Genomic DNA, 22,618 nt, shown 5'->3' with positions numbered 1-22,618 from the left:
TTTGCCCGGGCCGGTGCAATTTGGGGAAAATTGCACGATAAAACACAACAAAGTATTTTCACATCTGCTTGATGGAGGTGAGAGCTAATTACATTAAATAATTGATAATGGCGCGGACCTATTTCAGCAATTTTCATAATGACTAACAGACAAGAGAGAAAATCAAAAACTGCTGCCAACCTGTATCTAGGCATTGATACAAAAGCACATCAATGAAGGGGCTGGAGGGGTGCAAGGGTGGACCTTAAAGCATTACCTCATTGGCCAACTCCAGCAAGATGGGAGCGGAGGGATGTGCCGTGGCCTCGCTCAGATACCTTCATTACAACAAAAGAAGAACAAAAGCAGTGACAATAAGTGCGAGGCAGAAAGAAGAGGGGAGAAACGCAGGCTAGCCGAGACATGCTAATGTCCCTGCTGACTTTGCTCTGGGTGGCATATGGCAGGCTCGATGTGGTTAAAGCAGCACGGCTCCAGGGGATTCCAAACCCCACCCCCCCACCCCCCCAGAGCCAGACATGAATAAAGTGGTTAGTTAATCGCTGCCGCCTAAAAAGGCAGTTTTCCCTCCCTAGCTATAGGACAAACGCACGCTGTCTTAAAAAAAAAATATGCTAGCAGGCATACATGCTAGCAAAGCTGACTTTGGTTGAACTTTATTGAAGCATTTAACAAATAACTCACATTATTTTAGTTGAATTAATTTATAACTCAATCACTGACAGACGATGTATTAAAATGTGTCCACTCCATTGCCAGGGCTTTTGTCATTTTCACTCAAATTGCAGGACCCACAGAATATTGAGTTTTAGGACTACAAGGCAACATGCATTCTTCGGTGCGCCGTCCATTTTGGAACAACTGTAAGACTTCTAGGAGTGTCTTTCGGCCATGCAAATACATTCATGTACCGTTATGACAACTGGGCATTACTTTAGTACAGAATAGGCAGCGTTCTGGATTCACTCCAGAGTACTCGATGAATAGAGTCCATTTCCGTGTGGCCAACAGGGCTATGACATAAAGCAGAGGCATCGTACCTCTGGTAGTAGCTTTCAATGACATCCGGTTCGTGGTGCCTCGAAATTGTCCTTTTGGTTCGTTTCTGTGGTGAGAATGACAGAAAATATGTCATTTGAAACCACTAGAAAATACTACTATGATTTGTAATATTGTGGTACATCAAATTAGGAGTAATACTTTATGCATTTTTTGTATATTCCACCTCCTCCAATTACCGTATTTTCCAGTGTATAAGGCGCACCCAAAAGCATTAATTTTCTTCAAAAGATGACCCTGAGCCTTATAATGTGGTGGGCCTTATATGTGAAGTCATCCACAGGTCTCGAAATTACTGTCAACAGCCACCAACACTGTTTTCCCCTGTAGAAGAAGTAGTGCGTAACCCCAAACTTTACTGTAGTGCTTTATAATGTGGTTTGCCTTATATTTGTAAAACCTGTATATAGTACTATGTTATATTTGGAAAACCCTTTTTTTATTCATTGAAGGTGCGCCTTACATATGGAAAAAGTTTGTAAATACACCATTCACTGGGGGTGCGCCTTATACTCCGGTGCACCTTAAACACCGGAAAATACAGTAAGAACAAGTACAAGAGGTTTTTTCTATCTCAATTAATCATGAGCTTGTTTACAGAGTATTTTAATGTGAAATTGATTATTTATATTTTCATTATTCCACGAGCATGGGGGCGGGGGGGATTTTGAATACAAACACATTGACTTGGGAAGTTCTGTTGCATAATATGCCATTCCAGCATAAAGTGTTACTTCCAAGAAGATGTTAATTCCCACTCCATTTAATGTGTCACAAAGTGAAGGATTTATGTTGTCCCCGTCCAAGTGAATAAAATAACGTCTGACGTGCTTAGCCATGGCATCTCTTTCGTACTCATATTTATGAATGAGCATGAGAGATCTTAGGTCGAAGTGATTTATTTTCAATAAGTTTCCCGGACAGGGTGTTGGCGCGGGTCAAAGTGTGCAGAGGCAGCCATGTTCCGACCCCACCCCTACCCTCTTCTTCAGATTGAATAAGAATGCTATTCCCATGTTCCTCAAGCTGATATTTCCATGCAAACGTCTCGCTGAGGAGGAGGACAAAGGTTAGGCGAGGAAAAGCATTGTTTAAAAGAAAACAACTAATTTAAAAACTGCTAGACAAGAGGAAAAAAACATGTAATTCCACCGAGACATCTCTAGTGACTGACACCCGTCAGCCGGATGATAAATGACTCCATTTTCTGCCCGTGCAGCCTTCTGCCACTGGCGGCGGCGGCCATTTATCATCATCGGCTGTCAAGCGTGGAAAGCGGCAGTGACAGTGCGAGTCAGCAAACATTTAGCACACGCAGCCGCACTAGACGGGGAAATTATTATTGTCAGAATAATAATGGTTTAGCATAATTTATTACGGGTCCGCCAAATAAGCAGGGGCTAGATGTTATTAGACAGATGGATGGGGAGTCTTGGCAGCTATCCACCGAGGCTCGGGCAGGCAAGTGGCGTCGATGTGAGGAAGAGGTGCGTGACATCAATGAGTGTATGTTGGCAAGGTGCAGGTGGGGGGGGTTACTCTTTGAGGGGCATCTTCCAAACCAATCAGAGAGCTGGCAGTTCAATTACAAAGAAATAAAGGGACATTCATCATTCAATTAGGCACCTGTCAGGGCTCACAAAGGAAGAAAAGTTCGAACCTGGTACTCCAGGGAGAAGATGCTCAGAAGAGTGGACTGCGAGTGACTGCAACAAATAAAAGAAGGACAAAGTTAATTACCAGAAACCATTGCACACATTGACAAAGGAAGAGAGGATTGGTGTGTGTGTGTGTGTGTGTGGGGAGGGAGTATCAAAGCATGGCCCAGATGCCCCGTAATCAAAAGGAACACGAAAACGAGTGTGGCAAAGTTGCTCCAGATGATCACCTCCGACAGAGAAGACAGAGAAGTTTGAGTGAGGAGTTTGATGTCACTTTCATACACACCATGGAGATATTTTGATTCATCTAGTGGAATTTCATGAGATTCGGGTGGCGAGGCAGGGGGCATTAACATACATCTTGTATTTTAGATTCGATTAGATGAGCCTTTATTTGTCTCACAGTGGAGGAAATTTACATTTCACAGAGGCAAAAATAAAAAACAGGAGCTGCTGTAAAGGCAGCCACTCTCGCGGCGCCATCTTGAAGTCAAAAACAAACAACAAAATAAATAAATAATGTGACAACGCAAAAGACACAGACAGTCTTCAATCTAGCACTTTCTGTACCCTCTTTCTAATATGAAGCAGTTCTAGATGAAAGATGAGAGGATAAAGTGGATCAGGGCCATCATGGTGGAATGTGCAGGTTTGCTACAAGGTAAGTTTTAAATGAAAACCCAAAACCATAGGATCCATTGACGAAAAAAGATTGTCTAAAATCTCCTCATCTCATCTCATTTTCCGTACCGCTTATTCCTCATTAGGGTCGCGGGGGTTGCTGGAGCCTATCTCAGCTGTCTTCGGGCACGAGGCGGGGGACACCCTGAATTGGTTGCCAGCCAATCGCAGGGCACACAAAGACATACAACAGTCTCTCACACACACCTAGGGACAATTTGGAGCGGTCAAACTGCCTGCCATGCATGTTTTTGGAGTGTGGGAGGAAACCGGAGGACCCGGAGAGAACCCACGCGGGTCCGGGGAGAACATGCAAACTCCACACAGGGAGGCCGGACCGGGACGCGAACCGGCGACCTCTGCACTGTGAAGCCGGTGTGCTAAGCACTCGACTACCGGGCAGCCCTCTAAAATCTCCTGTCCCACGTAAATCCACTTCAATTCCAAGCTGCGACATTTCCACATACGCATCTGCGCTCTGCTATTACACTTCCTGCTTCTCATCGCGGGCTCCTCAAACAATGCATCCATCCAGCAGCACCGACCTTTCATCTGAACAAAGCGGGGCTGTGAAAATGCTGCCACTGACACGGCAAAAAAAAAGCACAATCGCCCCAGAGCAGTCCAGCGATGACAGTCAAATGGCACCAACATTCCTCCTAATCAAAAACAGCGCTGGCATATTCGTGGTGCCAAAAAGGCGCAACTGCTCAACACAGTCTCGTCTTTGATGAATTTCATGGGCAAAAATGCTGCAAAAACAATCCGTATCCTTTCCACATGACGCACAACAACACAACCTGACAAAAGAAAACACAAAAAAAACAAAAGCAACAAAACAAAAGCAAGGCTCGTTAGAACACTTGCTGACGGCTGCCGACTCGGGCGCCATCTTGGACTTCTTTCTTTGGACTTAAATGTTTTAATTCTAGAATGGTCATGGTATGGGCTGACTTTTCGAACTGGCCTGTGGAACTCACTGCATGACGATGAAACCACTACACCCCCCCCCACCCTCAAACTCCGACCCCTCAAGCTTTGATAATGGAAACTTACACAGCAGGAAGCACAGTGGCTCCCAGGAGTCCGTTCATTCCAAAAAGGTTGCCATAAGCTACATTCATGCTCGGTCAATGCCAAACACCTGGTAAAGACGAGCAACGTGGGGAAACGAGCAGCAATGAGGGACAGCCTTCAATAACCCCCCTGCCCCTCCACACACACACATACTTTTGCAGAACAGAGCTCCAAGGAGCTGTACACTGCTTGAGAGTTACTGTAAATCCCTGATTCAGCAAGTCGAAAATAAACGGAAAAGTGATCATTCAATACAGAGGTGACACACCCCAAAAATAAAGTTTCAAGTCCAAGACAAAATGACAGCAACTCGAGGGAGAACAACTACCAAAAAAAGAAGAAAAATACTTCTGCTTCAGCATCAATTTACAATGATGCTTGGGGACGAAGGAGGCCGCCGCAATTAAGAGGGGTTGCGGGGGGGGGGGGGGGGGGGGGGGGGGGGGACCATTAAATGGTCAACTGTCAACATGTGGACACTTAAGGGAGGGGTGGAAAAAAAACGTCTTCCACACTTCAACCTTGCACCTGAGCATTTCAACAACATTACAGCCTTATGGTTGGCATGGGATCGTCATGATCACCCCCCGCTGGAATAGACATCTGTTAGGTTTTAAATGGATTACTCCATAATGAGCATGATTACAGTCTAATTGCTAAATCTATACCCTGTTAACTTTAAAGGGACATAAACTGCTCATAATATCTAAGAAAATAGATCGGCTTCAAGAAACTCTAAGATCTTTTGTTTTTATTTCTTGAGTCAGGCCATTTGAGCTCTTATCAAAAAAAAGTGAACAAACAACAGACATGGTTGATGTTTTATTTTGAAAAGATATTAATAACACAGGACATTATGAGAGATGACTGCCATGATGTGGACCGCAAAACCAACAGCGGTTGGTTTAACGGTGTCGGTTTTCCAGTGAAATAGCACTTTTCCCCATTCGCAAGGGCATTAGGAGCGAGTTACTTGAAAATTAATGCATCAGTAAGTTGGTCTCCCCTGGGAACTATATGCTTGCGAGATATTAAAATGTGAGGCAATGAGCAAGCCTCCGTCTGGGACTCAGCCTGCCTCGCAGTAGCAATTCTAAAGTTAACTGATGTTTCCGACTTGCCCTGCGATGCAACGCAGCACCCTTGGTAGCACAGTTGATGACATTTTTGGGGAAAATATACAGTCCCCATAAAGAAGACTCAATGAAGGATCTTTGGGTCTGACTCAATTGGATTAGATTTGCCTTTATTAGTCTCGCAGTCTCACAGCAGCAAAGTTATGAAAGGAAGAGGAAAGGAAAGAAAGAAGTAAAAAAACAAAATACAGGAGCTGCTGGAAAAGCAGCCACTCTCGCGGCGCCATCTTGAAGTCAAAAGAACAAAAAAAATAATAACAAATAAGAAAACACAAAGACACAGTCATTCATTCTTAAGCAGTTGCTGTACCCTCTTTGTTACATGAAGCAGTTCTCGATGAAAGAGAGGATCGAAGCATCATTTTCACCAGTGGATCAGGGACATCATGGTGGAATGTGCAAGTCTACAACAAACTAAATGTTGAAAGCAAACACAAAGCTGTAGCATCAATTGACGAAAAGAGATTGTCTCACAGGCCTGTCCCACGTAAATCCACGTCAATTCCAAGCCGCTTCTTTCTTTCTGTCTTTCTTTTTATTATTTTGTTCTTTTTGTCATATTTTTGATTTCCATCCCGAGCAAGATGACAATGACAATTCATCAAATCCGCATGTTGTAATTTTGATACATTATTTTTACTGCAAACAAATCTTCTAACTGTCCAAGATTCTTGGGTTTGTATTCAATCATACAAGGGTCATTTGGACAATAAGCATATTTTAATAGACTTTTGTTGGAACAAAGATTAAATTCCAACACCCCACACCCTTCCTCATGCTCTACTTCTTAAATGTCATTTGGAACACAAAAAAACAGAAAGCTGGGAAACACTACAGTGGCTGAGGAATTGTTCCCTTTCAACCTCATTATCTCCCACTATAATGGAAGGGGGTAGGGGGGGGGGGGTGTAAAATGCACTGTAGAGCCCCGAAATAGTCAAACAAGACGATGAGATTAAAAATAATTAAAGACTTCCAGTTTGGCTGATTTGCGCTTTCGGCTTGGTTAAGTTTGGCTATCCGCTGATTGGGGAAAGTGACAAATTTGAATATAGAACTGTATCTTTTTTAGCATGTGACGCTAACTAGAACATACCATCGAACCCTCAAGCTAAGAATTAATGACATTCTCCAATGCCATTGACAAATAATTAATGATAAACAATAGCTGCAATTTCGGTAATGAAAGCCACCTGGCTAATGACATGGGTATCATATGCTGCGGCGACGCTTAGCATTTGGTGGATCCGCATGCATGCGAGGTGTTGCGTGGTGAGACACTTCGGGGCATGAATCTGGCTAATTTGGAAACAGAACGCCTTTGATTTATTTCCCTTCGTTGATGATTGGGGGCTTTTTTAACTCATTCACTCCCATTCCTGAATCGGGAATTGAAACTATAACATGGAGCGATATTCCCAAAATTGTTCGGGTTTTGGTTTTCCTTGTGGGTGGGATACATGTAAAGCGCTGGTCAGACCTCTGGCACTGTTTTTCCCTCCCACAAGGGGGCAGCATTCGCCTTTTGTCCATGTTAGCGCTTTGTTACAGCTTTAGCTGTTGTTAAAGCGCTATATAAATTCATTATGTATGTATTGTACTGTATTTTGCTGCACAAAATACAGTACAGTAATACAGTGTGCAGCAACACCCATTTGAAGCTCAGATAACTCCAGACCCATAGAACTTAGTCTGTCTGATGAAAGAAGAGAGTCCAAGGTTTCTTACACTGAATTGAATGTTTATGTAGTCCTAAAACTCAATATTCTGTGGGACCTGCAACAACGTTCAACTCTTCGATGCTAGAGACACAAAAGCTGCTAATGCCTCATGCTGATGATCCACAAACGCTCACATCTGTTTCTCAGCTCAGGGTACCAATCATATCATTTTTTCCCCAGAGAAACTCCACCAAAAATGTAAAATTCCAGGAAGTAATTTGGCTGAATACAAAACTGGGGGCTTGGTAGTGTAATGTTTAGTACATCAGCCTCACAACAAAAAAGTGCAGGGTTCGATTCCGGATTAGACCTCTGTGTGTGTGTGGGGTGTTCATGTTCTTCCCCGTTCCTGTGTGGGTTTTCTTCAGGTACTGCAGTTTCCTCTCACATTCCAAAAACATGCACGGCTGGTTCATAGAATTATTCTAAATGGTCCCGAGATGTGTGAGATCTGTTGCTTTTGATTTGAAGTGCTCTACTTTTCAAAGAACATCTTATTAAATTCTGCTCCCATCCGGCTCATTAAGTACATATGTTTGTCACGTCAGCAAAATGTGCCGCGGATGCAAAGTGTGCATACAAAATGAGTTTTGCATGATTCGATTCATGCTTCTGTTTTTATTTTTTTCTTACTTGTGGCGTCTTACTTTTTTGATGGTCGTATCGGCATTTATATATCCCTATCCAAGAGGACCCATTTATATATCCCTAAAGGGATATATAAATGGGGCCGATACGACCAGTCAGACTTTAGTTCGCTGACGAAGCCTCTTGGATAGGAGGCGAAACGTCCGAAACCTTCACTTTTGTACAGATGACGGCTGAAGAAACCTTCTCATCGATGGACCACTCCTGTGGCGTATCAACGCGGCACTGGTTGAGGAGAATAATTCTGAAGAGAATCTGTCATTTATTTGTCATTCAATTTTAAATGGACAAGTCAAAGGTAGATGTGTAAAAAGCAATGTTTTAACCAGTGAGTAAAGACTGAAAAAAAAAAACCCACTGAAGACACAATAAATAATCAATGAGCAAGTCCCTCGGCTTCATCTTGAGCCCAAATATTACCACCAAAAACAAATTGTCTGGAGTGTGGAAATCACCATATCAATGGCACATGCCACAACAAGCCTTGCCTTTTTGCTTTTGCATCAAAAAGATCACGCTGGATAAATCTCCCCCCCATTAACAAATGCTTGACATTTGCTCAACATCTATTATTCTGACACTTCTCTGTGAATTTCAAAAGGCTGAGCGCATGCTTAATCAACATTCATATTCCCACAGCGATCCGCTGCGCCATATTGTGGCCCGCCTTGGTGCCAATGAAAACGGCACATTAGGGCCCAATTCCAAAAGGACGTACGGAGTGGGGACGTGGTGGGGGTGTTCCTCGCAAGGGAGCAGTATGTGTATGTGTGTATGAGTGTGAAAAGAAATCGTGAAGAGGAGAAAAAAAAATGTGCTTCCTTTCGGGACGACATATGATGAGTGGGCTGAATGGCGTTTTACATCAGGGGGGAAAAAAAAGGGGAGGGGCTAATCATGACATCCATATCTATTCATAATAGACCACAGAAGGACGGAGAGGATTCACCTCCCCTCACTTCTTATACGTAAAGGGACAAAGGATGTGTGAACTGGGGGGTCTTCCCCCCGCCCCCCCTTTGCCTCCCTGTAAACCCAGGGGAAGTTAGGCAAGACCTAAGTGACCATCCCATCATTTCCAATTCTAATGTATGGCAGGAGAAGGGCTTAATGTGACTGATGTCACACGTCTGCCTACACTGGTGCCCCCACCTTTGCGCCACGTCCTCTACTTGGGCAGGACACCACATGTTCTCCGTTACAAACAAATTGTTATTATTCGGCATTGATATTAGCATGCACCTCTTTTGTCATCTGGGGGTAAGCAAGTGACAGTACCGTGTCCAATGAGCTCCAATTCCCAAACCTCTTCGGGAGCAGCCCAAACCCGAAAAGTGAGGCCAGGGTGACAGATGACTCCCAACATCTGTGTTACGCAGGCCGTTACAGATGACGGGGTCTCTTTTTAGTCCGTCTGTGGGACACTCCCTCACTCCTCCCACTGGACTGATGGTCAGACAGGCAAAATGAGAGACACCGCCGTGGAAATCAGCTTGAAATTGACTTTTACTTTCACTTTGTGCCATATTTGAATCGTCCCCAATTTGAAAAGGATGCCTGCCCAATAAATTATTCAACGCTATTGTTTCACATGAAATTCAACAATCGCATTGAGTGAATGTTTGACTTTTATTTGCTTTTACTGCGACCACTCAAGAAGAATCCTTGTCATTTGCATTGCAAATGTCATAGTAAGAGTCGTGATGTATTGTAGATAGAAATTCTGTAATGGGGTATAAATATGTTTCGCTTTTACATATGTGTGAGCATAAAAATGGCATTTTACAAGACGAAAGTTGGGGTGGTTATGAATCAAGATAAGCAAATCCAAAATAATAAAATAATTACCGGATTTTCCGGTGTATAACGCACATCTTAAAATCACCTTTTTTTCTAATTTGAATGTTGTCTCTCATGTAAGATTAGAAGCTAACATTTTATTTATTTATTTTTTTCTGTCAAAAATTAAACATGGCATCGAAACATGCTAAAACATCTGAATATACGGTAATAATATTTGGAAAATTAAAGTCATAATCTAGTGAAAAATTAAACCTTATATTGACAAAAACATTCAGAAAATTCTAAGAATGTTGGAAGTAGCAAAAAATGGTTTTGATGCCAATATGGCGGTCAACGTATTCCCAATAAAAAAGTTTAAAATGATCAAAGTTAACTCACAGCCCTTAAAAAAACGACCAGGGATGCCTCTCATATCCCGATTTAACGGGTGCATCACTATTAAGGTTTATTTGATACACACAGTTTTTCCTATAAAAGATTATTGCCAGGTTCCCTCCCACAAAAACACATTTTAGTTTTGTATAGTACCTACACAGACAATTTCGAACAGAAAAAAAAAATGTTTTGCGACAGTGTTCACGTGAATCCACTCCAATTCTATATCCATAGCCACCCCCAGCCAATGTTTACGCAGTGGTAGGGCTCCCACGCAGTCTGAGGGGACAGGGGAGTGCGGGGTGGAGGGGTAACGGCGAGTGGGGGTGGCGGCGACTGGTGTACCCGAGTGCATGCTAAGAGATGATGGATGGCCTAGTCAATACGTTATGTCTTAAGAGCCTGATTTCCTGCCAGTCCAATCACCAACCCTCTAGAGTCCAGCTCAGCTGATTGGACAAGCAGAATAATTCTACAGGCTGTGAAAACACCGCAACTGCTGCTGCCTGCCTGTCAGGCCCAGTGAGAAGACACGGCCATTTTAAAGAGCACGGGCCTCACCAAGATTGCTTATGCTGAATGAAATAACAACAATATCAGGCAAGACTAAACAGAAGAGTCTGAGATGGTGCAGAATTATTGGAAATGAAAATGGCTCCTGTGTTTTCGTTCAATTATTACACTTACCAGTACCACTTTCAATGTGAAAATGCTATTTGGACGGTCTGGTGAAGTTGTGTTGGTCAAGGGGAACTAAAAAAAAAATGTTGGCGGCATAAAATATACATTATTCACGCCGAAGCATATGGGTAGTGATCTGCATCATTGTTATTATTTTTAATAATTGGAAAATAGGCATCATTTTATGAGATTTTGTTACACATTTGGGAAATCCAGCAGCCATTTTGATCTCATGATGTTATAAGGCTACTATTTTCGTTACAGCCAACCCCTAGAAAGAAATATATTATCTAATAGCTATAATAATACATTATATCAGAAAATATTTCTCAGCGCCCAATTCTCCACCATGTCTGTAAAAAGTATCATTTGTACATTGAACAGTCGTAAGTGCACGTCTTCAGGAGAGCTAATATTTCTCCACTGCGATACTAATAAAGGCAAATCCAATCCAATAGAATCCAATACGTTCTGTGCACACTGACAATGAAAACACCACTGAAGAATGAATGACTCTGTGTCTTTGTATTGTCATATTTGTTATTTTTGTTTTTCCCAAGATGGCGGCGCGTGAACACGCAGCGGCTCCCCTCTCCCGGCAAATTGACGTTTTCATGTTTATTATGTTTGTTAAAGTCATTATAAGTGCCTTGCATGCTGGGTCCGAGAGGACAGTAATTTTATCTGTGCCGTATGTCATGCATATTCGCATATTTGACAATAAAGCTGACTTAGACTTTGACCACTGCCATTTACTGGAGTGGATGTGCAATTTCACTTTATTCTATTCTATTATATGGGAAGCAAAACTGTCCACTGTTCAAAGAAAGTGTAATTTAGTCATAATGTAATTTTATATATTCAGTTACGTCCTGAAATTAATTCCGTCACATTAAGCTGTTTAGCTCCTTCATAGAAACTGACTGCAGCCCTCAAGTCAAGCTCACAGTACTCAGAATTCTACTTTGGGGACAAGCTACTTTCCTTCAGAGTGTTGATTTGGGCCCGAGTGGAGGCGCAGGAAGCTCCAAATGCATGTGACTTTGTCAGTGACCTCGGTGGGGTCAGCAGTTGTGATGTTCCCGTAGCCTTGGGGGGATTACATGTGTTATGTTCAATAAAAAAAGGCCCTTGGTGTCAAGGAGAAAGGCAAACACCACCATTCACACCTTGCTTCGATTTGTGTGGGTGCAAGCATTGCATGGCAAACCACACGCAATAATTATTTGCTTGTACATGTGAGAAATTATACTTCTTTTGTTTTATCATTGCTAAACAAGATGTACCCTTGAATATATTTGTCATCACTCCCATTATCATTGACAAAAAAATGTATATTATGATACTAGAAGTACCAGTAAGTGAGTAAGCTAAATGTTATTTGTCATTCTGGCATTGGTATCGGTCACCTCTTTTTAGAAGGCCACGATAGGGTGAGTAACATTAACAAAGCCGTGGTTTGATAATGTCAGTGCTTAACACCACCCCATATTTTAATACTTTTGGTTCCTTTCTTGCTGTGGGAAACTCTTATTCTGAATTGTTGGCTCAGCATGAGTCAGACTTGATCTTAGTTTTACTCCCTGTTGCTTTCTACTATATCTGTGACTGCTTATTTCTTGTATATGATAGTTGTCCACGTTACGTCCTTTGTTACAGCTTCAGCAGTTGTTAAAACGCTATATAAACAATATGTATGTACAGTATTGTGCTGTATAGAAGTCCAATCTTTAGTGTCATGTCTGCCACAGTAAAATACGACGGGGTCTGGTGACTTACTTTGGAAATCTCTCCCTTAACATCGTCATACACTGCCGTGTTGGTCTCAGTTGCTCTGTCCATCTTACAATCTCCTTGTATTCCGCACGGGAGAGTTTCATCTTCATATGTCTGTAAGAACACATTGTCTTAAACACGGATATGACATATGGTTTCAGCTAAACTGTCAAAACATAATCGCTTGCCATGTCGTAATATGTTTTTCTCGCGTAACACATAACTTTCGGATTTAGGGTTTTAAACTGCTACCGAATCCACAATGTACGTTCCAGATGTAGTTAAATGTGTTCAATGGGTGTTAAAAAGCCTGTAAATAAGGGTTTGTTTACCATTTATCCGGGACCTCTTACGGCAGCGTTCCCACTTCCCGCTTGGAAGTTGAAGCGATGACCCCCGAGTGAGCTGAGCGCCGATTGGTTTAGCCCTACGCTAGGCTGAGTATAATACCTTAGGATTGGATCATTATGTGGGATAGTGGGCAGAATACTGGTGACGACAGCTGCCTCCCGGAAAGCGTGATTGGAGCAAACGCATGCGGGGGAGGACACACTCAGGCATTAACCACTGAAGCCATTGATGATGAAGTTATTACATGGCGGTGGTCGATCAGGAGATGAGGAGGATCGTCACCAGAAAAGAAAGGTTAATGCCATCATGCCACCGGTGCTCGTATATAAATTAATCCGTTTCTTACACTGCTAAGGCTTGCAGGTACAGTAAGAAAGGTGTCCCACCTAACTACGAATATGTAAATGAGAGAGGAGAAGTAAAACGACTTCAAAATGTATAATTTTAGATTAGATTAGCCTTTATTTTTCTCACAATGGAGAAATTTACATTTCACAGCAGCAAAAAAATTGGTTAGTGTCTGAGTGTGTGCTCACGCATGCGTTTGCTCCAATTACGCTTTCCGGCAGGCAGCTGTCGTCACCAGTACTAGCGGAGGCTAAACCAATCGGCACACAGGAGCCGCTGTAAAGGCGGCCACTCGTGTGCCGCCATCTTGAAGTCAGAAACAAAATAATAAATAATGTGACACGTCACAAAAGACATGCAGACTTTTGATCAAGTATGATAAACGCACCCTTCAAGATCAGTATTTTATAATGACTTAAATTTTAATCATAATTGTAATTAGTCTCTTAGCATAAATAAAATGCAGTCAGCTTTAATTAATTTTCTGTTTATACACCAATTCATAGATATGATAAAAATCTGGATATCTTTATGGTTTTGTGTGTTTCTATTTCGCAAAGTTAATTGAGAGTATGTAGGAACCTCCTTTGTCAATTGGAAATGTCTCATTTAACCGCAATGCGATAAAGTCAAAACATTTCCTTTGACAACACTATTGCTGGTCACTCTCCATTGTGATTGAACAATGTATTGATGAGCACCCAACCCTGTATCATGACCTGCGCCGCGTCAGGAAATAAAGGCCATTGTTGTTGGGCAGTGTAGTATGATGACTGAGATGAGCCGAGGTCTCGGCCCTGGCGCGTGTTCGTCGGCACAGACTGCGCGTCTGAAATGGCTGGCTGCGCCGGGCTCGGCTACAAAAGGAAGCTGTGTAGTGGGATTGGTAGCGCCAGATAAGATCAGAAGTCTGAGGAAGTCTGGTCTGATTGCTACAAAGGGCCAAGGTCAGGGGCAGGAGGAGCGCCTGGGCTAGGTATCAGAGGATAAAGGGGTGGGGAGTCTGCTGGAGGGGTGTGTAATAGGTAGAAAAGGATCAGTGTAATGTGATGGCATGAAAAGATAAAAATCAGAGGGCCGAGTTGGGAGTCAGTGAACTGTGCTGGCTTTAAAGGCGAAAAGATCACAAATGATGTTGTGTGGCTGCATCCAAGCTACATTTACACAACAATGATGACATGAAAAAGGGTCATGTTTCTGCCAAATTCATCAAGGGTGGGCAATTGGCGCAGTTATTTTGTTTCAAGCTATGTCAGCCAAATGAACGTTATGAACTCTTGTTTCCATGGCAGTGTTGTAGGCTCTAACCAAATAAATAATGCTGCCCAGGAAGAGTATCTGATGTCATGTTTCTCCTTTTTTTATCCTGAGTCAGGAGTCATACAAGGAAAGAAGTAAAATGATGATTACATGAAGTTTAATATTTGAATGAATAAAAACCTCTGGGTGATAAAAAAAAAAGTATGTCAGTGACTGAGCGGGACACAAGCTCTGTTGACAAAAGATGTGCAGTGGTTGGCAGTCAGGGCCTGCAGGGCCTTCTCTGCTGGCCTAAAATATCTGAATCAGAGACTAATGTGAATAATATTTTGTCCACGAATCCTTATTTAATAATTTCAAATTGTCTTTCAACTTCCTTCCATTGCTTTTCCCCTGTTGTGTTGTCTGTTTTTCACAGTTTTTCTGTGGGTGAGCAGTGGCAGCCACACACGCCAGCATTCCCTCAACCCAGAAGTAACTCAAATCGATAGAAAGCTAGCTAGCTAGTAGATAGTCAATAGAAAACAAATAGTTAACCAGCTCGACACCCAGCTACACAGCTAATAGATACCTTGATAGATAGATAGCTAGTCAGCCAGATAGCTAAGCCATCTAGATAGGTAACTAGATAGCCAATAGATAGCCAGCTAGATAGCTAGATAACCAGCCAGATTTACCCAACTACAATAAAATAATCAAAACCCCAATGGACATGGGTACAATCAGATATCAATATTATTGATTATAAAGTGTACAATGGGTCCTTCCTGGTCTTTTTATATTATTTTGCTCACTTGAGCTATCTAGCTGGCTATCTGGCTATCCAGCTAGCGATCTAGCCGGTTACCTAGCCAGCTATCTATTAGCTAGCTAGCAACCGAGCTAGCTATATATTTGCGATCTATTTGCTATCGATCATGTTTTTTTTTCTTGCCTGAAGCTGCTGTTGTTATCAATTTTGCTCATATGCTACCTAGCTAGCTATTTGCTATCTATTATCTATCATTTCCATTTTGGCGGCTTGCGACGTATTTCGCGGACGCTCCAATTATCCCATGTGTGATATTTGGGTAACTTTGTTCTAACCTTACCTTGAAACTGAGCAATATGAACGCTAACATCCCAATGCCCATGCTAGCCCCAAGTTATGCAAGAGGTTATCCAGCACAAAAACGGGATAAAAATGAGTAAATTTGACCTGTTAAAAAGTCGAATTTTTATCCTGCACTAAGGATATTTATACAGTGAGACCTCAACTTACACCTTATCTTACAAACTTTTCGTCTTACAAATGTCAAATTTCTGAAAATTAAACCTTATAATAAGCACTATTTTCATAATACACACCCACCACGGTTGGTGGAGTGATTTTCGGCGGAAGCACACGACCGAACAGCACCAGAGGTTAAGTTACCAACAGTCCTTATGGAAGGTGACTCTCCTTCCATAAGCCATCAACGACCATCTCATCTCATCTCATTTTCCGTACCGCTTATTCCTCATTAGGGTCGCGGGGGTTGCTGGAGCCTATCTCAGCTGTCTTCGGGCACGAGGCGGGGGACACCCTGAATTGGTTGCCAGCCAATCGCAGGGCACACAAAGACATACAACAGTCACTCTCACACTCACACCTCGGGACAATTTGGAGTGGTAAATCTGCCTGCCATCAAAAAGGTAAATAAAACTTTATTTTACAGCACAGTTTATTTATGTAATTACAGTCCTCATGTAATGTGCCTCTTTCCAAACAGCAATTCCCTTTGACCTTCGACCTCCAACGCTATTCCATCAAGCCATCAATGACCATCACAAATGTAAATAAAGTGACTTTATGATACAATGCAGTGTATTTCTGTCATTACAATACAATAACACATTTATTATACATAGAATAAGGTAAGTTGTGTGTAGTTTTAAGGCTTATTTAGTTGAAAAGTATATTTTATGGAAACCCGGGAACGGATTATTCCCATTTTAATGGTTTCCTATGGGAAAATATTTTTTGAGATACACACTTTTCGCCTTACACACTCTGTCTGGGTTGAGGTCTCACTGTATATGAAAACTTGTACAAAAAATTAAAGGGGTGAATGACTATCTCTGTAAATGGGGCTGTCATCAGGAGGCTTTTGCGCAAGCAGGGCTGTGCTACACAGTGCGCCGTTAACCAGCTGTGAAACCTGCTCACAGCGGGAGGTGAATTTACAAAAGGGTGTCTTCCCTGTGATATCAGAGAAAGGCTGCACTGATCTCTCTTCTCGCTGCCATTGTAGTGCAAAGCAAGGTGCCGCTAATGCCGCTTACATACCCGCCGTCGAATAAACGTCAGGGAAATTGACAGCGTCCCCGGTTGACGAATATAATGATTGATGATTTGCTTGCACGTGTAATTTCCTCGACTCGTCGCGCATCTGAAGAACATTGTAAGATCTTCCACGTTTTAAACATTAGCCCTCCGTCTCTCTTTTCCACATGCAGTGGCATCGCTTACCATGCAAAGAGCGTGTTTGGTTTCACTCCGTTGTCAGCATTACCGTCATAATGTTTCTTCCCTCTTCTTTTATTCACCCCTCCGCACCACTACCACCACCACCACCCCCTCGCCCGCCGTTGACTTCACTGGCCCCCGCGCCGCAAAATTGCTCTCGGAATCTTCAGGGAGTCTGGAATCCCAGCTCTAAAAATCACAGTTTAAACACGAGGGAAGCCCGAGTCAGGAAATGCCTGTAGTATTAGCACGGTATCAGATTCGTGCCTTTATCCCCTCGGAACAGCATGACTGCCCCCAGAAAAATCCCACATCCATATTTTACGGCGTGGCAGACAAGACATGTGTTTCGCTTGAGCTTTCCACTGTGCCTCCTCCATTTATTTTATTATCCTTTTAATGAATCTAATTAGCAAGACAAGTGATTAAATGCAATTGTGCCCAATGCTCGCGAGACCGCAGGAAAGAGCGTGTCGTTCATCTTGAGCGAATTTACCAGATTAATAGAGGATTGATAATATTTTTGGGATTGTATTTCACCCCTAAATGGCTGCGTGCGGGAAACAAAGGCGGCAGGCCGAGCTCATTAATCATAGTCAACGGACTGACCGGCCGGCCGGGCCCAATTTGCATGACCGAAGGTGGCTGCACATGCTGCCGAATGGCCTGCGTTGCCTTTCCATCCAGTCTGTCAACGCCGTGTCAATCAATAACAAAAAAAAATGCCACAAAAGGAGCACGGGGGCAAATCATATTCCACCCCTTCATTATCCGACACGCCGGCATCTTATTCTTGTCATTTCTGCACCCAAATAATGTCATGTTTTTAACACTTACGACGGTAAAATTGACATTGGCAAGTATATATATATTATTTTGTGTGTTTTTGAGGGGTACCAAAACCAACTGTGTTTTCATTCACTGTTGAGCTATGAAAATAAGTAAAATTATTGAATGAGTGAATCCAGAGATCGAAACAAAGAAATCACAGAGAAAGAACCAAATCAGGCTACACAGAACAAAATACAAAATTGTCCGGTGGATAAGGCGCACTGCAGTATAAGGCGCACCCCCAATGAATGGTGTATTTTCAAACTGTTTCCATAAATATGGTGCACCAGACTATAAGGCGCACATTCAATGAATTAAAAAGGTTTTCCAAATATAATATAACATTTTCAGGTGCATAAGGTGCACCGGAGTATAAGGTGCACCCCCAATGAATGGTGTATTTTCAAACTGTTTCCATAAATATGGTGCACCAGACTATAAGGCGCACATTCAATGAATTAAAAAGGTTTTCCAAATATAATATAACATATTTCCCCGTGCATAAGGCGCACCGGAGTATAAGGTGCACCCCCAATGAATGGTGTATTTTCAAACATTTTCCACATATACGACGCACCGCACTATAAGGAGCACCTTGAATGAATGAAAAAGGTTTTCCAAATATAATATAACGTATTTTCCGGTGCTTAAGGCGCACCGGAGTATAAGGTATAAGGCGCACACCCAATGAATAGTTTATTTTCAAACTGTTTTTATATACAGTAAAGTCTCGTTATATCGATATTCAAGGGAGTCAGAAAAAATATCGATATAACCGGGACTATCGATATATCCGACCCTGTTTGCATGTAATTTTCTCCGTGCGTGCATAGAAATAGTATCGATATAACCGGGACTATCGATATATCCGATATCGATATAACGAGACTTTACTGTATATGGCACAGTAGACTATAAGGCGTACCTTGAATGAATTAAAAAGGTTTTCCAAATATAATATAACATTTTCCGGTGCATAAGGTGCACCGGAGTATAAGGCGCACCCCCAATGAATGGTGTATTTTCAAACGTTTTACACATATATGGCACACTGGACCATAATTTTGAATGAATGAAAAAGGTTTTCCAAATATAATATACTGTATTTTCTGGTGCATAAGGTGCACCAGAGTATAAAGCATATCCCCAATGAATAGTGTCTTTTCAAAGTTTTTCCATATATAAGACGCACCGGCGTATAAGGCACACCTTCAATGAATGACAAAATCTTTCCAAATATAATATATAAATATATAAACGTTTTCCAAATATAAGGCACACCACGTTATGAGGCGCTACAGTAGATACTTGTGTTACGCACTACTTCTTCTACAGGAAGTCGGTGGCTGCTGACAGTAGTTGGGAGACCCGTTGTGGCTCAATATTACTTCACATATAAGGCACAGGGTCATCTTTTGAAGAAAATTAAGGCTTTTGAGTGCGCCTTATACACAGGAAATTACGGTAGGTGCTGTTGTTTTTGTTAGCAACTAAATTTAGACTCTAATGTCACCTTCGAAGAACCGTGGTAATTACATAAAACACTCAATTTCCATTTTCTAGGCTATATTATTTATAAGATGCATTTATTGATTTCATTTATATTGACACACTCATTTTGAGTCCTTCTGATTAAGTATTTTATGTTTTGAATAATATCCATTTATAAGTGAAAATCTAGGGGAGAAAAAAATCTAAATCACTTGTTCATCTGCAGCTTTCCTCATCTGGACGCCCCCCCCCCCCTTCCCACACACTCTCGTTTCTCAAAATCCATTTTAACGTGAAATAATTGAGTTGAGACGTGCCGCGGCTAATCTCAGTGTACCGGCTCTATAATCTTGAATTCTAATTATCTCATCATGAACTTTAAGAAAGAGGCAATGCTTTAATGGCTTTTTAACTCCGTAAGAGGTGACTGAGTGGGCCGTAGGTTGTTAACGTGTGTGTGTGTGTGTGTGTGTGTGTGTGTGTGTGTGTGTGTGTGTGTGTGTGTGTGTGTGTGTTTCCGTGTGTGCTTGCATGTCATTCAAACAAACAAACACACAAACACACACACACACACACACACACACGCACACACACGCACACACGGACGCTCCTGGTCTAGACTCTTGTGCTATAGCTAGCGTCTCACGCTGTGTACTCCCCCGCCCCTTCACCCATCCTCCAGCCACGCCACCCCCCACTACCACCACCCACCCCCTAATATCCTGCAGGCATTTTTCTCATTATCAAATATTGTTTGATGTCTTTCTTTCTCGATGATTAACCACGGACACCAAACACCGGTGCCCGGAATGTTTAAAATTTAATTTTGGGCCTTGGAAGTACCTGCAGAAAGGGTTGTGAGGTGCGGGGGGATGGGGGGGGGGGGGTAAGGAGACAATGAGCGTAGGGGACAACAGCGTATTTTATGTACGCCACACGCTGGAAAACACAATAAATCCTGGAGGAGAATCATTAGCGGAATCCTCGTGGTTTTTACGACCATTGTTATTCAAGGCTGTATTGAGATGCAGTAAATTATCGTCTTTCTTATTGGTCGGTGGATTCAGGCCTGCGTTCGGTTTAATTATGTTGTTCCTCATGTTGCATAGATATGTTATGTATGGTGAAAAAAAATGGTCGACGCAGAAATGCAAATGCTACAAGTATACAAGATAAATATTTAATGCAGGGGTGGGGATGTTTTTTTTTGCCTATCAGAGGCCATTTGAGTTTTTATCATCCTCCGAGGACAATGTTATATTTCTGAAAATATATCAAACAAATGTGCTTATGGTGACTAGTTTTGGAACATTTCCTTTGTTGGGTTGGATCAAATAACCGTCTGTTGAACACCTCAAATTTAACCAAACCAGAAGCCCTTTGTGTATTTTCATACCATGTCTCCAGTGTTTTTATTTATTTATTTATGTACTTATTTATATATTTATTTATTCATTCATTCATTCATTTATTTATTTATTTATTTTATTACAGTGACCACATCTGTTCATTGGCCTTGTGCTAGAAGATGTATGACCAAATCAACTATAAATGATCTCACAGATACTGTCAGCATATCAGAATTACCTAAATACAGTAAAGTCTCGTTATATCGATATCGGATATATCGATAGTCCCGGTTATATCGATACTATTTCTATGCACGCACAGAGAAAATTACACGCAAACAGGGTCGGATATATCGATAGTCCCGTTTATATCGATATTTTTTCGGGCTCCCTTGAATATCGATATAACGAGACTTTACTGTATATCCAAACACACACAAATTTTGACCCCCTAAAAATTGTTAAAAAATAGTATTGAAAGAAATGTTAACTGTGGCGGAGAGAGCGAGAGAAATTTCACTGCAAAGAGGAAAATGGAAAGCAGAGAGAGAAAGAGTGTGTACTCTATGAATGAAAGGTTATGCGTCGTCCCACGTGTTTGTATTGCCAATAACAGGAGATGGCTGTCAGGAAAAAGCGGGGAGATAAAGGTCGATAACTCAGGCAAATGCGTTTGTATTTGTGCACTCCTGCTGATAGCAGAGCAAACGTCAGGGCCCTGTGTGTGTGTTTGTATGTGTGTGTGTCAGCGTGTGAGACCCCCCCCCCCCCCCACCACCACCACAACAACAATAACACAAATAGCGAGGTCTTACCGGTTACGCCGAGACGCTCATTATTATCGCCGTCGTCTTCGTCGTGGGTGCTGGAAATGAGAGGGGAGCCTCGTCGGCACATGGCGGTGACAGGCGGCTCGGTGTCACTCAAAAGTCACTTAATAATGAAACACACCAGAGATCAGAATAGACGACGGCAAAGTGCAAACACAGAGACATGAAGCTGCTGGGGTGTTTTATAAAAAAATATATATGTACTTTGTATTTGCCCTATTTTTTTCTCTGCATAGCGATCATTACTGGGTGGTTTTTGAGGCGCAAATAAATAAAATTATGAAAAAAAATGTAATCGTTTTTCAAATTGAAATCAGAAATTTTGATTTTTAAACTACAATGTAAATGTTTAATTTTATAGTATGTTTGTACTGTCATTATTGTTTCTTTATTTTATTGTGTGACTACAATCGCCAAGCAAAGATCGTGTTGCTGTTTTTCATGTATTTTTTTTAATTTCCTAACAACCGACAGAGCATAAATATTAGCGCAACTACTTTACAATTAAGTATTAATCTACACTAATCTAAAAAGTGTCATTTATTTTGTTCCACTTTGGCTCATTTTTTCCCTTCCGTTTAAGGCAACACTCGGCGGCCTTGAGCATCATAAATGTGCAATTAACAGACTTCACTAATTCATGAGGAACATTGTGGAACTAACGAAGTGCATAACTCGAAGCTCGCTGTCATTGGCCAATACAGTAGTGTTTATTTCTCGGCTTTTAATTGCCTTAACTAGGAAAAAGGTGGGCGATGCTTTTTGAACAAACCTCTTCGGTTAGCATGACGATTAAAAAAACACTCACAAGCAGTTCGATGTATTAACTTCACTGGTCTAACCAGTTAACAAACAGATGTGCCTTCTTTTTTTGCCTCACACGATAGGAGGAATGCACCCAGTAAGCGATGAAGCGTAAAGACACTCGCGTGCCTGAAGAACAAGCATTCGAGGTGTGTCATTTTTTTTTTCAATTGTCGAATCACGAAAACGTCTCGTGGCCCTTATTAAAGAGGTAAACAAACCTTATAAGTGGGGAAATGGATGCCTTT

At 41.9% G+C, this 22,618-nt stretch overlaps 1 protein-coding gene across 2 annotated transcripts in view; it reads right to left on the bottom strand.

The window, feature by feature from the left end:
* Positions 1-22,406, bottom strand: part of cdin1 (CDAN1 interacting nuclease 1) — a 78,918-nt gene extending 56,512 nt beyond the window's left edge. The window contains exons 1-6 of one of the 2 annotated variants that reach the window (XM_089005164.1): positions 22,375-22,406; positions 21,552-21,669; positions 12,622-12,732; positions 2,720-2,765; positions 1,041-1,105; positions 257-317 (exon numbers count right to left, since the gene is read on the bottom strand). In XM_089005164.1, the coding sequence (XP_088861290.1) occupies positions 257-317; positions 1,041-1,105; positions 2,720-2,765; positions 12,622-12,728 (279 nt within the window). In that variant the 5' untranslated portion in view covers positions 12,729-12,732; positions 21,552-21,669; positions 22,375-22,406. Of the gene's footprint in view, positions 1-256; positions 318-1,040; positions 1,106-2,719; positions 2,766-12,621; positions 12,733-12,950; positions 13,321-21,551; positions 21,670-22,374 lie in introns of those variants that run through there. The other variant, XM_089005163.1, reaches the window with a different exon arrangement.
* Positions 22,407-22,618: the final 212 nt, after the last annotated feature.

This window comes from Hippocampus bargibanti, linkage group LG09 (assembly GCF_051943395.1).
Source record: "Hippocampus bargibanti isolate YZ-2025 linkage group LG09, ASM5194339v1, whole genome shotgun sequence".
NCBI classification, from domain to species: domain Eukaryota; kingdom Metazoa; phylum Chordata; class Actinopteri; order Syngnathiformes; family Syngnathidae; genus Hippocampus; species Hippocampus bargibanti.
This window is presented reverse-complemented; position numbering and strand designations above follow the sequence as displayed.